The sequence below is a fragment of the Lepisosteus platostomus genome, chromosome 4 (assembly GCF_059453375.1).
Source record: "Lepisosteus platostomus isolate fLepPlt1 chromosome 4, fLepPlt1.hap1, whole genome shotgun sequence".
Lineage (NCBI taxonomy): Eukaryota > Metazoa > Chordata > Actinopteri > Semionotiformes > Lepisosteidae > Lepisosteus > Lepisosteus platostomus.
Window position 1 is genome coordinate 46,139,422 of NC_142614.1, and position 13,306 is coordinate 46,152,727.

Consider the following 13,306-nt stretch of genomic DNA (forward strand, 5'->3'; position numbering starts at 1 on the left):
GAACTACGGATATAGGTCCTTAAGCTAGAGGGTGGGATGAATAACTATGGTGCTACCAGTAAATATCAGCTCTCCGTGCGCTGACATTTCTTCTCTCAATAGGTGATGCTTGTAGCTCTTTCATTTTAATCAAAGAACATATTTGTATTAAGGCAACTGAAAAGGTTCCTATTTGCAGTTGAGTTTGTGCCTTACACTTGTACTGTAGGATGCTTGATAATGTACCTAAACTATACACACAGATTGCAATAACTGCTGGAAAATTCATTTCTAAATAAATCATTCTGAGGAAGACTAATAAAAGTGTGAAGAGTAACATACTGTACCTGGTATCAAACAAGCCACAATGATGAGTCAAGTATTTCGTGAAGTATTTTCCTGTGCATCTTGTTTCAACAATGGTTTATTAGCTTTCCGAATAGGTTAATATTTTAATTAAAAATATGTTATCCCAAAGCGATCATTACAGCGTTCCTTCAATACTAATGTAAGAAAACATAATTTCAATTGTTTTCAGTTCGAAGAACTTCTAAAGCGGAGGTCTGCTACGTAACTAAATGAAGCAATGAATTCATTACTATTAAGGTAATAGCCATATTAAAGTTAACAATACATTATTTAAGATGACATCTGAAACGAATGGTTTCCAATCGTTTATCTATTAGAAAGTATGCATTTATTTACGGTGTATTTAATTTTATTGTGGTTGACAGACCACTGATGAGGACTTGGAATAGACAGGCTATTTAATTTGCCAGATACTTTTTAACATCGGGGCAGTTATTGGATTCGGTCCTCGTCACGATAACGTAATTCTGGCAGTTAGACAGGTTAGCCTATGGCAATAGAATTCTTATCAATTGATCTGTACCGGAGCGTTACATGAAACAAAGCTCCGCTTTCTATAAAAGGGGCGTTCTGGCTATAGTATCAGTATTTTCATTCCTTAAGTGCTGTCAGGAGAGCTGCGATGTCTGTGGCTTTCAGAGTGCAGTTGTACTTCTTCTTGATCTGTCTGTCAGCTCTCAAGGGAGAAAGCAGATACCTGGAGGTGAGTTTAACAGTTCGCTCTTCTTTCTTACATTCACCGTGATTTTCTTAGAATTTGACATTAAAATATAGATTGGATCTACCTGGTGGGGAGTTATCAAGCGGCTAAGACGTGAACTTTTAGCCTTGAACAGACATCGCATCGTGCTGGTAATAACGGTGTTATTTATGTTACTGGCTTCTTTTAAGAAAAAATTCTGTTACATTTCTAAAGTTTTTTTTTGTGTGTGTGTTTCATATGCGCACTTGCCCGCACAGTTTAAATTGACCTGACAATTTATGTAACAGAAATGGTTTGATTTAAAAAATGTTCAAATAACATTAAACTGTTTTGTGCTTCTGTGCCTTCAGGACAATGACATTACCCCAGAAGCAGTATTTTCGCTACTTAATTCAGAAATCAAAAGAGAATTATCTGAAGAATTTGTGTATCGCCGACCGCTAAGTAAGTGAACTTGAATATTATACTGTAATATCGTATGTCTCAGGTTCTTCCAGTAAGAAAGTACCAACTTTTTAAAAAAGGACAGATACACTCCTTTTCATCTATTTGTAAGTAGGATTCATTAATAGAAAGGCTTATTTGGAAAACACATAACAATTGTTTTAATTTTTTTTCAATTGTTTTGTGAAATCATGTCAATCATTTTGACATTTATGTTTGGAATTACGACATAATGTAAGATATGAAAAATAAATATAATATTTATTGACATTAGATAGATGATAGTTAATCAAATGATACAGTTAAACCATACAGACTTAGATTAATCCTAATCTAAATTTGTATTCTTTCTTTTTTTGCCATGAGTATGATAATAGTGCATCAGGGGGTACCTTAAATAAAAAATGTAAACTTAACCATAAATAATAAATGAAAATAAAATTTAATGACGGATAGAGTGACAGGATATACAATGATAGATTTGTAAAATGATGATTATTATTTCTTACTTGCTCTGTTTGTAAACCTGATATCCTGCTTTTCCTTCCATGGTAATATACAGAAATGACATCAGATTAGAAATCTATGCTGAGAGACATTTAAAATGCAACAAATGCAATTGGTTCCAATACTATACTGTATATACATATTCAAAAATAGTACACTGTAGCTATGATCCTTTATTGTTTATCTTATCAATATACATTTAAAAATGCTAGCATAAAAAGCTTATGTTATGCCAAGATTTAATGCATGAACCTTTTTTATCATGATTGGCTTTGAAAGTAGCATGAAATGTATTTTAAATTTTGTACAGAGAACCACCCAGAGACTTCCAGTCATTTCTAAGAAAGGAGTTCTTTGGTTCGTCTTAAAACCAATTCTGAGGCTCCTGCGATCTACAAGAATGGCACCCATGAGCTCAGCAGCTACTGAAGCTGCACATAAAATAAAGTCACCGCTATTCAATGCAGTAAATACGGTTCTGGTACCACCTCCCGATGACAGCATTTTATTTCTTTTCAGGGTGTATAGACATGCTGGCCATGGAGGGACAATTTACATTCACAGCCGATCATCCACAACTTAACTGTGCAGCCTTCTTCATTGGAGAACCCCATGAGATTATCAGCATTGAATACAATTCTGTCAACATAGACTGCAGTGGAGGTGACTTCATTAAGGTAATCCATCATCCTGCTGAAGAAATGTTCATGTCTTTTATTCCTGTATTCACAGCAGATTGACAAGGACCTGTGAAGCAACAATTAAGTCTATACTGTATTCACCACACATTGACAAGGACCTGTGAAGCTACAATTACTGTGAATCTCTATTCATGGCATATTGGCAAGGAACTGTGAATCAACAATTATGTACAGAAAATAAACCCTTTCCCCCCATTGACCTTATAGTTTTACAATATCTAGTAAGAAGAGGAACATGGAACATTAGCCTTTTCTCTCAACAAACACTGGTAATGGAGTTTTAATCTGAAGTTTTATAAAAATCCCCCATTGATAAGATAACTATCAAACTGTTTGGCATTTTTAAAATTGTTTTATGATTTTGTAGCAATTTCAAAGTTTATATCTCCATGGCCATTCTGTTCTGAAAAAGGTTTAACATATATCTATAGTTAGAATTTCAAATTTGCATAATATGTTAATTTGTCTATGGTCTGCAGGTTCTACTGTAGGTAGCTGATGCAAGCATTGCTAAAAATTGTATTAATACAATAAACATTGTTGCAGTTGTTCATACAGTATGGTTTAAACTTTCTCATATTTTAAATAATCATTTTTTATGTAAGTTAATAAATTATGACAAATTAGAAGCAAATACATTGAATTATTTTCTGTATGTATCTTATATTTACTACAAATTTATACTATTAAATAACTATTCCTAACACCAGGCAAGGTACCTCTGTTCTTCATCATACTGTAGCTGTAAAGGATTGAGAGCTGAAAATAAGGAAAAAGTGAACATATGCCAATCAATGTGTTCCATTGATTTCACCAAATCCTCCTGTTCATTCTATTAATTTTGGCAGTGCTAATACATTTGATGGCTGCCTTGTCCTTGTTTTTTCTGGGATAGGCTCCAGCTCACCTATGACCCCGTATTAGATACAATAGAAAATGCATGGACTGAAGGAATACATTGGATCACCTCTTTTTCCCATGTGGCTCTTACATGACAAGTATTGTGCTTCTTAACAACACACTTACTGTAGGTCTGTGTCATTCACCTTTACAGGTACAGTATGGTGCAATTAGGACTGTTTAACAGCTGTATAATAATATAGGAACTACCATAACTTTAGCATCTCGCTTGGCATTTCTAATTCAGCACAAATCTGGATCTAACAACATAAATTGGTCTCAATTAACTAGGCAGGTATAGAACTGAAATGCAGAGTTTTTATAATTAACACTGTATAATATTTGCAGGTGTAAGAGACCTATACAAAGACTGAAGAGACTTACTGTGTGCTTTTATGTACCAGACTGAATCATTTATATTTCTAGTTAATGATAACACTGCCTCAAAAGTATTAATTGGGCATATTTATATACAACAACATCATATTACTCTTTACTTGAAACAACAATTCTTTACAAAGGTACTGAGTCACTAAAGCATGATAGTTTTATATACCATACATTTCCTTGAACATGCTAGATGCATGACAAAAATTCTAGTGTTTAGAAATTACTTAATCTATTACAACTAATTAAAATTGATTAGTAAAAATATAGTCCTTATTTCACAATAATGTTCTGCCTTTAAAGCACATGTAATGGGAGACGTTCACATCTGCTCTCCATCTTTTGCAGAATTACTTTTCTCAGAGGAAAGCTAGTCTTCCAATCAAGCTGAGTGCGATACCATTTTAAACAGAAGTTCAATGCATTTGAATTTAAAAGAAAGAGCACTGTGAGAACGAGGGTAGAATGGCTAAATTGTAAACTTTATAAAGCTTTTTAATGTGTTTTTCTTTAGTTAGGAATTTAATGTCGAATAGACAATATTCAATCAAGCAAATACTAAAATTCTTAGTGATTTTTTAATTTAATTTCTTTATGTTCTGCATAATTTTCCCTTCCAACAACAAAAATGTGTTTTATCAATATGTTTTTGATATTACTGTATATTTTATCCTTTGGGAATGCCATAAAATAAAACAGATGAATCTTTGTAGGCTGCAGTAGGGAAAACAATAATATAAGTTTCCAGACTTTACATTCTTTAAATAAATATCACATAAATGAGCACAATGGAGCAAATATGAGAACAAAGTAAACAAAAATGTCTTGTTTATACTCTATTATCAAAAAAGACCCAGATGAATCAGGCCTCTTTACCCTCTTCCTTGTCTTTTATCTTATTTTATCAGTTTTCCATTGCCATGGTCCAATCTAACTTGCCTAAACTTGCCAATACACAGCAATGAACCCACAGTCATGTTTTTTATTTGCTTTAATTGCAGCTCCACACTCTGTCACTGAAATCTGTGTGATCCTAGTTTGAGCATCCTTTTAATTTTAAATTATACAGTGATAACATGTTGTGAGCAGTACTATAATTTATTTCACTTGTTGGACTCATAAAGATGAGTAAAATGAGTATGCTTTTGTATGTTCCGGTTTAAAAATACTCCGTAACATCATCAGTCAAAACCAGCATCGTGTATATGTGGTCTAAAGTTAAAAGTGACAGAGAAAAGTTAAATGCAGTTTTCAACTTTCAACAGCACTGTGATATTATGAAAAGCTGTTTAAAAAACCCAATTCCTTCATTATGTGTCAAAATTACATCAGGGAAACTATACATTGCAATGGTTTGTGCAACAATTCATAACAGGCAACAATACACAGATGACACCGAACACACCCACCGATTATGACTGCATGATTAAATCTAGTTTCCTCTTTGCAGGCGTTTGATGGATGGATATTGAAAGGAGAAAAATTTCCTAGCTCTGTGGATCACCCCCTCCCTCTCTACGAACGATATGTAGACTACTGTGAAACTGGCAGCATGAGGAGAGTTGTCCGATCGTCACAGAATGTGGCAATGCTCTTTTTCCGAATGCGCACAGCAGGGAACGGATTCACCATCACCATTAAGAAGATCAACAACCCTTTCCGTAAGTCCCCCTGTCCATGTGAGCCTGTCAATAGCGATTTGAGCTGCTACCAAGTTGTTCAAGGGATTCCAGGAAACCTTTCCCTGCTTCTGTTCAAGAGCAGGAGCAAAGCACAGTGCTGAAAAGAAATAAGAATCACACTTTACTCAATAAAATGGGCAGCTAGACTAATCTGGTTAGAGTATTTCAAGTTTACAGTTACAGTGTTCAATAGTTTTATTCTACAAAATGAGAGTGAGGCCACCTTCCCCTAATGCTTAAGAGTTTATTGTTGCTTGTTGTGGATACAAATTGTTTTTTCACAAAGAGAATATCAGATCTGTTAAGAAAGGTCTTTTCTCCCAAAGCCTTTTAATACAGTACAACTATTAGTTTATAGACTAATAGACAGGGAAAGGGTGTATGTTATTGCCAAATGCCCGTGAGATAACAAATTATGTTTTTTCAGCTTCCAAACACACTTTTATATGAGAAAAATATACATGCATACAGTATGTATACTGGATCTTTGACTTATTTTTTAACAATTGCCATCAACACGGTCACTAAAATTATTCCTGTAGTTTTTTTACTATAATGATACAGGGTCTTTATTCAATGTTTTGGAATGCATATACTGTATACAGTATAACATTTGCTAAAGGATATGAAAACAACACTCATTGTAAACAATGATTTCACCAGTGACCTCACATACTATTACTGCTGGAGTTAATTCATGTGCGTCTGCAGTCTTCACTGCAAGGCACATACTAGTCCTTTACTCAAGCTGTATTACTATTAATTTGCTTCCTCCCCCATAGTTATACATAAAACCCCCTCCAAATTGCTACGCCTGTCGAGTTATAATGTACAAATAGAAGAAAGTCAGATATTATACAGCTGATAACTACACATTTTAATGACTAAATTGAGTTATGAAAGAAAGCATATGTCATACCCAACAATATTAAGTGGGTCAACTGTGATTACACCATTAGTAACTGACGCAATCAGATGGTTGCTAGGATATTTATATATATGCATTTACAGAAACTACTGTACTGTACTCAAAAGCCTAGTAATAGCCTTGGATGATCTTAGTAATGATTTGCAGGACTATATATACTGTATATAATAATGTACAGAAATGAAATTCACAATCATTATACATTGCAGCTAAGAAAGCTGCTCACTGAATTACAAGTATGTATTTTATATAGAGATATATGCATTTTGCACTTTGTATACAAGCAAAGGAAAGCTGTCTTGATGGTGATGATAATAATAGTAGAATTGCTACTACTGCAATTCTAGGGGTAGGATATAATTGTCTTTGGTAACACAATTATCCTGATGGACTGGTACCAGATCACCAAGTCCCAATTCAATTGCTATCTTAGTTAACATCCATCAAGTACATTAATATGTAACAAAATATAATCAATTTAGATAGGGGTCAGGGGATGCTAGTTGATTTTTTTCCCTGAATGCTCCATTATGTAGTAACAGTTTAGCAGTAATCCAGTATTAGCAGAATGGAACTCGAATACGGGTTTTTTCTGTTGAGGAAAAATTGGACAAATACAGATACATACCCTCAGTGAGCTCAAGAGAACAATGGCAGAGAAAATGGAAAAGAAAGAGTGGGTAAGTGTGTTGGATGATTGCAAATCATGTACAGTACATTTAGAACCAGTCTTCTCCAGATCTTTACGTCACTGTGTCTGTTAACCCCACCCCACCCTGCCCAACCACTGTTTACCTTTCTTCCCTCTGCTACGCGACTTAGGACTGTCAAGATAACCACTACCAACTTTTGCTTTTGTAACTGTGCTGTACCTTTTAATTTTGACATTTATGCATGGCTCATTGATATCTATCAGGACCTACTGTTATTTATTTAATTACTGGTGTGTGTTTAGGTTGGTGTGTGAATGTGTTGGATGGATGCATTCTGTTACTGGCTTTGTGTTGGATATTTGTATGGTATGTCTTAGCATAGACATGAACTATGTAATTTAGGAAACATTAAATCTCAATATAACCCTATATTCCAATGCTACCAATGATCTTTCAAGTCAAGTAGCTCACATTTTGTGTGTAACAAAAACATTAGAAAAGTGTAAAGTACTTTAGACACATATATAAAATATGGATATTTTATTACCCAGATTATAATCTTGACCAGTCTTATGGATTTTTCATTTTATGAAGCAGTACAGGTTTTCACTGGCTAACCATCCAACTTTGATATAATTCCATTCCTGTCATTGATTAATTATTTTTAGGATTTATTGTAGACTTTACAAAAGAGGCAATTACTTTTTTGAGACTGTTTCAAGGTACAGTATACTTTGATCTGGAAATTCTTCAACTTGCAGAAAACAGCAGAGTTCTGCATATCCCAGGGCCTGATATTCAAACATTCAGATTAAACTTCTACTGCCATATTGAAATGGATGTCTTATTGCCCCTGGGAGTTCTAGAATTGAGCTTTCATGATACAATTTTGTAGACGAAATTATTCAACCCCAAACTCTTTCCTGTGGAAATTTAAGCACTAAAGTGTTTTGAATGTAATGCCCATGTCTCTATCAAGTCATTTAAAAGCCCTGCAACTGATTTACATTATACCAATTTTCCATGATTACTGACATGACAACTGCTTATTAAGACAAAATTGTTCCTTGTCCACACAAATAGGTAACAAATTAATACAAACTTATATCTGGCAATTACTATGGTGTGGAAGTAGTGCAGTGTGGGAATGAGGCACATGGAAAAAGTAGTGGAAAAAGGGAAAAATGTATTAGTGCCTCCTTTCTCTAGCTCCGTGGTTCCCATTCCTGGCGTTGGGGGAATCATTATGACTGTTGGAATTTGTTCCAGTTAAACTCAAAATATCCAGCAATTATTGATAACTTGACCTCATTTACTTGCGTTCCAAAAATTCCCTCCTTCAAGGGTAGTTACCAGCTATTTACAGAATTATTATGTAATTGTCCTTATTTCTGACTAAAAATCTCTTATTAAGTGGTCAATTGATGATGTACAGACACAGTTGGGAATAACAATTTATCCAATACTGTTATATCTTTCTGCTTAAGTCCATCCGTTTCACACAACTCATCTGAATGAGGTTAGTTCTGCAAATTAGTACAGGTTTCATACCAGCTACAAATGGCATTCATTGTTTTAAGAGCTGAAAGTAATTTCCAAACTATGCATCAGATAATAAATGGAAATCAATTGAAAATGCATGTATTTAGGCAGAACAATCTGCCACCACACTGGATACCCAGGAACCACTGCTCTAGTTTGCCTATTAGAGTGGCAGATTTACTCTTCTTAACCAATACTACCATCTGCATTGCTTTAATAATTGGTCTCAACTGATCAACATCAAGACTTCCTTATAGTAAAGTACTAAAATCTGCCAGAGCCACCTAGTAGTTATCTTTTAGTGGTATCCTTTTGCTTCCTCTATTCGAACTGATCTAACAAGTTCAATGTACTGTAGGATGTCCAACTTTTTTCTGTATTTCTCTTCCAACAGCATGCAATGTCATTTCCCAAACCCCAGAGGGCAGTTTCACAATGATAACCCCACATCAGCACAGGAATTGCAGCTTCTCCATCATATATCCTGTGGAAATCCAAATAGCTGAGCTTACTTTGGGGCACTACAATGATTTTCAAGTGAAGGTGAGGATCAGTGGGAATATTTTGGGTTGTAATAAGACCAACACAACTGAAGTGTCAAAGAAAGAAACAGTGTTGAAGTAGTATTGCAATTGTACTGTAGGTCGTTGACTTTTATTTTTAAAATGGCAGCAGATGTTTTTTTTATTTTTACCCATAATGCTAGTGAAAAAAACTTTTATTGAGTATTGTGTACTGTATGTCAGATGTTTTTATTAAATACTGAGACCTCTGAAGAATATGTTTAGGCTAAGTTTAATTTTTCTGGTGTTGTCAACAGCTATTTATTTGCTGGACTCAAAAATCAGACATACTGTATCATTACCCACATAATTCAAAAACAATATATAGTATAACTGATATTTGCCTATCAAAAAGAATTCCTTTATTGTGAGCTACTCACAACACTGACATTGATTATGAGCATGTAAACCCTTTGTTTAGAGAGACCTCCTGACATTGTAGTGAAACATGATGAAAAAGTGCTACACTGGTTTCACTGGGTACATGATTATGACATCAGAGTATTAGTTTGCAAGCTTTGCTGGGTCATAGGTGTAAGATCATATCAGATCCTTTTAATATTCTTAATTCTGAGTATCAGTATCTTTCCTCTGGAAAACATTTTAGGGCTCCCAAATCGATAGATAGAATGGAACAAATGAATATTTGTATCTCTAATCTGTTAATGCAGTTAATACAAATAAATGGCTAAGGTAAATACAGTTTGGGTAGTATAAACATTTTATGCTGTAACAAATTGTGTGATATGTCATGATGTTTTTTGTGATGAGTTATGCGTGCAAGAGATTTGTTTTGTGATGTATTCAGATATACAGAAGCACAGTGTGTTCATAAAAATCCTTTCCTAGGGGACAATAACATTTCCTATCTTTTCTTATCTTATTCAATGGAGTAAACACCTACACTACTGTAAATGGGAGACGGTGCCATCTTTTAATTCCAGTTACTGTCAGCTTGTACACTCAAGAAGCTTTTTGCTCCCTGGGCTGTGTATTCCATGCTCCCTGTGTAAAGGTTTGCTAAGGGGAGCTAGCACTCTTCCTGAAGCTGCTCTTCTGGATCTCTGATACCTTACAGTTTCTCGCCCTGTGTTTCAGAGAGCGGTGACAGGCTGCGGGGGAGCAGGGGACTTTGTGGAGCTCCTGGGAGGCAATGGTGTCGACACATCGAAGATGCTTCCTGTGGCGGACCTTTGCTATTCCTTTAATGGGCCTGGTAAGTGTGGATCTTTCACACTGGGAAATGGCCTCGCAGGTGCCAATCTCGAGATACCGCAAATGCAGTTGGGTGAGTTTGGGAAATGCAGGATCCTGGACCCCTTAGCTTGCCTTGTGTCAGGGAGAAAACGGGAGATGACAGTCAGCAGTAAAGTAATTTCTAAGCATTGGCTAAAGAGTACCTCTGAATCCAGGCAAGCCAAGTGTCATGAACAGTGCCATCTATTGTCCATTGTCCATCTATTGTTTTAAAAAATGGTTAGAACAAAAGAAAACCGTACCAAAGAAACAAAATTACAAGGGATTAGAAATGTAGTAGAAGTTGCAAAGAGCAGACACAGACACCAATTACATAAAAGCTTTTCTGAATGAGAAAGTTTTGAGTCTGGATTTGAATGTGCTCTCTGAAGTCCTTGGGGATAGAATTCTAGAGCTTTGGGGCATTTCAAGAGAAGTGCCCATACAGTGTAAGCGAGCTTGGCGGACAAACAGGAGACCAGAATCAGATCAATTAAGATTGTGAGAGGTGGGGAGTAGGGATATACTAAGTCAGATGGGTACTGAGGTGCCAAACAATTAGAGCCATATAGGTGAGCATGAGGATTTTGAAGTCGACACAAAATCTGATAGGACACCAGCACAAGGACTCCAGGACAGGAGTGATGTGATCACTTGCATGTGACCAGGTCAGGATCCTGGCTGCTGAATTCTGGACATACTGAAGTCTGTTTAGAGTGAATTGATAGATAGATAGATAGATAGATAGATAGATAAGACTTTATTGATCCCAAAGGGAAATTGATGTGTTACAGCAGTCCAGCCCAAGACAGGCAAAAACAGACATCAGAATAGACGAAAAATTATACAAAATAAATATAAAATAAATACATAAATACATAGGTGTGTGCAAAATATGATGATTATAGTCACTGTAAGAACAATAAAATATGTGCAAAATCTGCATAGGTTTATACAGATTGATTGTCCAAAAAGTACAATGGAGCAACATGCTGTCCATAGACGAGCAAATGAAGGGCTAACAGTCCTAGCCTAGGGCAGCATTATACACCCTGACAGCCTCCGGGAGGAAAGACCTGCGGAAAGGTTCCCTTGAACACTGTAGCTGGAGCAGTCTGCTGCTAAAAGTGCTCCACTGCCCAGTAACAGTCCCATGAAGCAGATGAGAGGTGTTGTTCATGATGGTTGTGAGCTTGGTCAGCATTCTCCTCTCAGCCACCACCTCCAGGGGGTCAAGGCTCATCCCCAACACAGTGCCAGCCTTCTTGATAAGTTTATTGAGCCTAGTTGCATCTCTTGTCATGATGCTGCTGCCCCAGCACACAACAGCGTAGAAGATTGAGATACCCCAGGGAGCAGGGCATTACAGTAATCAATCCTGAAAAAGACACACTTGTTGGCCAGCTTTTCTGCTACAGTCAGAGACAACACAGGGCATAGTCTGGCACTATTTACTGCATAAGATGGAGGAATGATGTTTTTACATTATTTTGCACCTGAGGGTCAAAGCCTGAAATAAAAAATCAAACCCGGCGAAGTGAGAGTTGAACCATTTAAGAGCAATGTCAGAAACTCCAAACACAGTCTTTAACCCTAACCTTCCAACCCTGCGTGTTTGTATCTGTAGCGCAAATGAAGATTGGATGTGACAACACTGTTGTGAGGATGGTATCCAGTGGGAAATTTGTCAATCGTGTGGCATTTAACTACCGACTGCTGGACCGTCAGGAGCTGGAGAAAATAAGGGGAAATAACATTGAGGATTTCTGCTATATGGAATGAGATCCTTCTTCTGCCTAAACCAACAAAATATATTCTTACAGAAAGCCAAATCTTTAAATGACTGACATTTGTCATGATTGCGCTATATATCTTTAACTGAGCGGTCTTAAAAATGTGCTGTTTCAAGGAGCATTTCTTTATTCTATTTTACAGTGCATTTCACAAACCCATTTATTTTTACTTTAGCTCCGATTTGATTCATTTTAAAGTTTTTGGCTTTCATTTAGAACTGTGTTAAACTCTTACCAATATAAGTTCAATAAAACATATTTTTGTCTTTGTGTGCACCAGCACAGTATAATTTTTACTCCTATGGATAGATACAACTCATTTGCCGTAATAACATACAGAAATAACATTACTCTGAGACGTTTTGTTCCTGAAAATGCCAATATTCCAGGAGAAACTATTTCACTTTTATTTATTATTTACTTTTATTTTTTGTAAAACATGGACTCCATAAAGAGAAGAGAAAACTGAAGCATACATATTGAGTTTACAATACAAAAAGGAAGCAAATGTTAAATACATTATGTAAAAAAATATTGTTTATTGTTTACCTCTATTTATTTGTATCAAACTTGTTTTTAATAAAACCAAATTGCATGATAAAGCATTCTCTTAATCACCTGATTTGTCGTTTTTTCCTTTTCACTTCAAAGAATCATCCATCCGTTCATTTTCTAAATCTCTTTATCCAGGACCAGATCAAGAGGGGAAACCATAGCCTACACTTGGCAAGCAGCAGACACAAGGCAGGGTACACCTTGGACAGGACTCCAGTCCAATGCGGGGCAAACAGACACAAACACTCACACTACAAGCTAATTAACTTACCAGTATGACCATGGGCTGTGGGAGGAAACTGGAGCACCCAGAGGAAACCCACACAAACTATTTTTTCATTGAAATTTTATGACAGTTTCACAG

General features: G+C 35.8%; 1 protein-coding gene across 1 annotated transcript; it reads left to right on the top strand.

Moving 5' to 3' along the window:
- Window positions 1-895: 895 nt before the first annotated feature.
- crhbp (corticotropin releasing hormone binding protein) lies at window positions 896-13,001 on the top strand. Its single transcript, XM_088629627.1, has 7 exons — window positions 896-1,051; window positions 1,402-1,495; window positions 2,522-2,679; window positions 5,441-5,651; window positions 9,190-9,338; window positions 10,457-10,574; window positions 12,222-13,001. Exons 1-7 carry the CDS (start codon window positions 971-973, stop codon window positions 12,374-12,376), a joined length of 966 nt encoding a protein of 321 aa, XP_088485753.1. The 5' UTR covers window positions 896-970; the 3' UTR covers window positions 12,377-13,001.
- Window positions 13,002-13,306: the final 305 nt, after the last annotated feature.

What these genes read in the sequence shown, in the direction of transcription:
- crhbp (XM_088629627.1), top strand. Translation starts at nt 971, where the DNA reads ATGTCTGTGGCTTTCAGAGTGCAGTTGTACTTCTTCTTGATCTGTCTG. An exon ending in TGTGTATCGCCGACCGCTAA is followed by an intron (nt 1,496 to 2,521) that starts GTAAGTGAACTT and finishes ATTTCTTTTCAG; the next exon opens with GGTGTATAGACATGCTGGCC. An exon ending in GAAGATCAACAACCCTTTCC is followed by an intron (nt 5,652 to 9,189) that starts GTAAGTCCCCCT and finishes CTCTTCCAACAG; the next exon opens with CATGCAATGTCATTTCCCAA.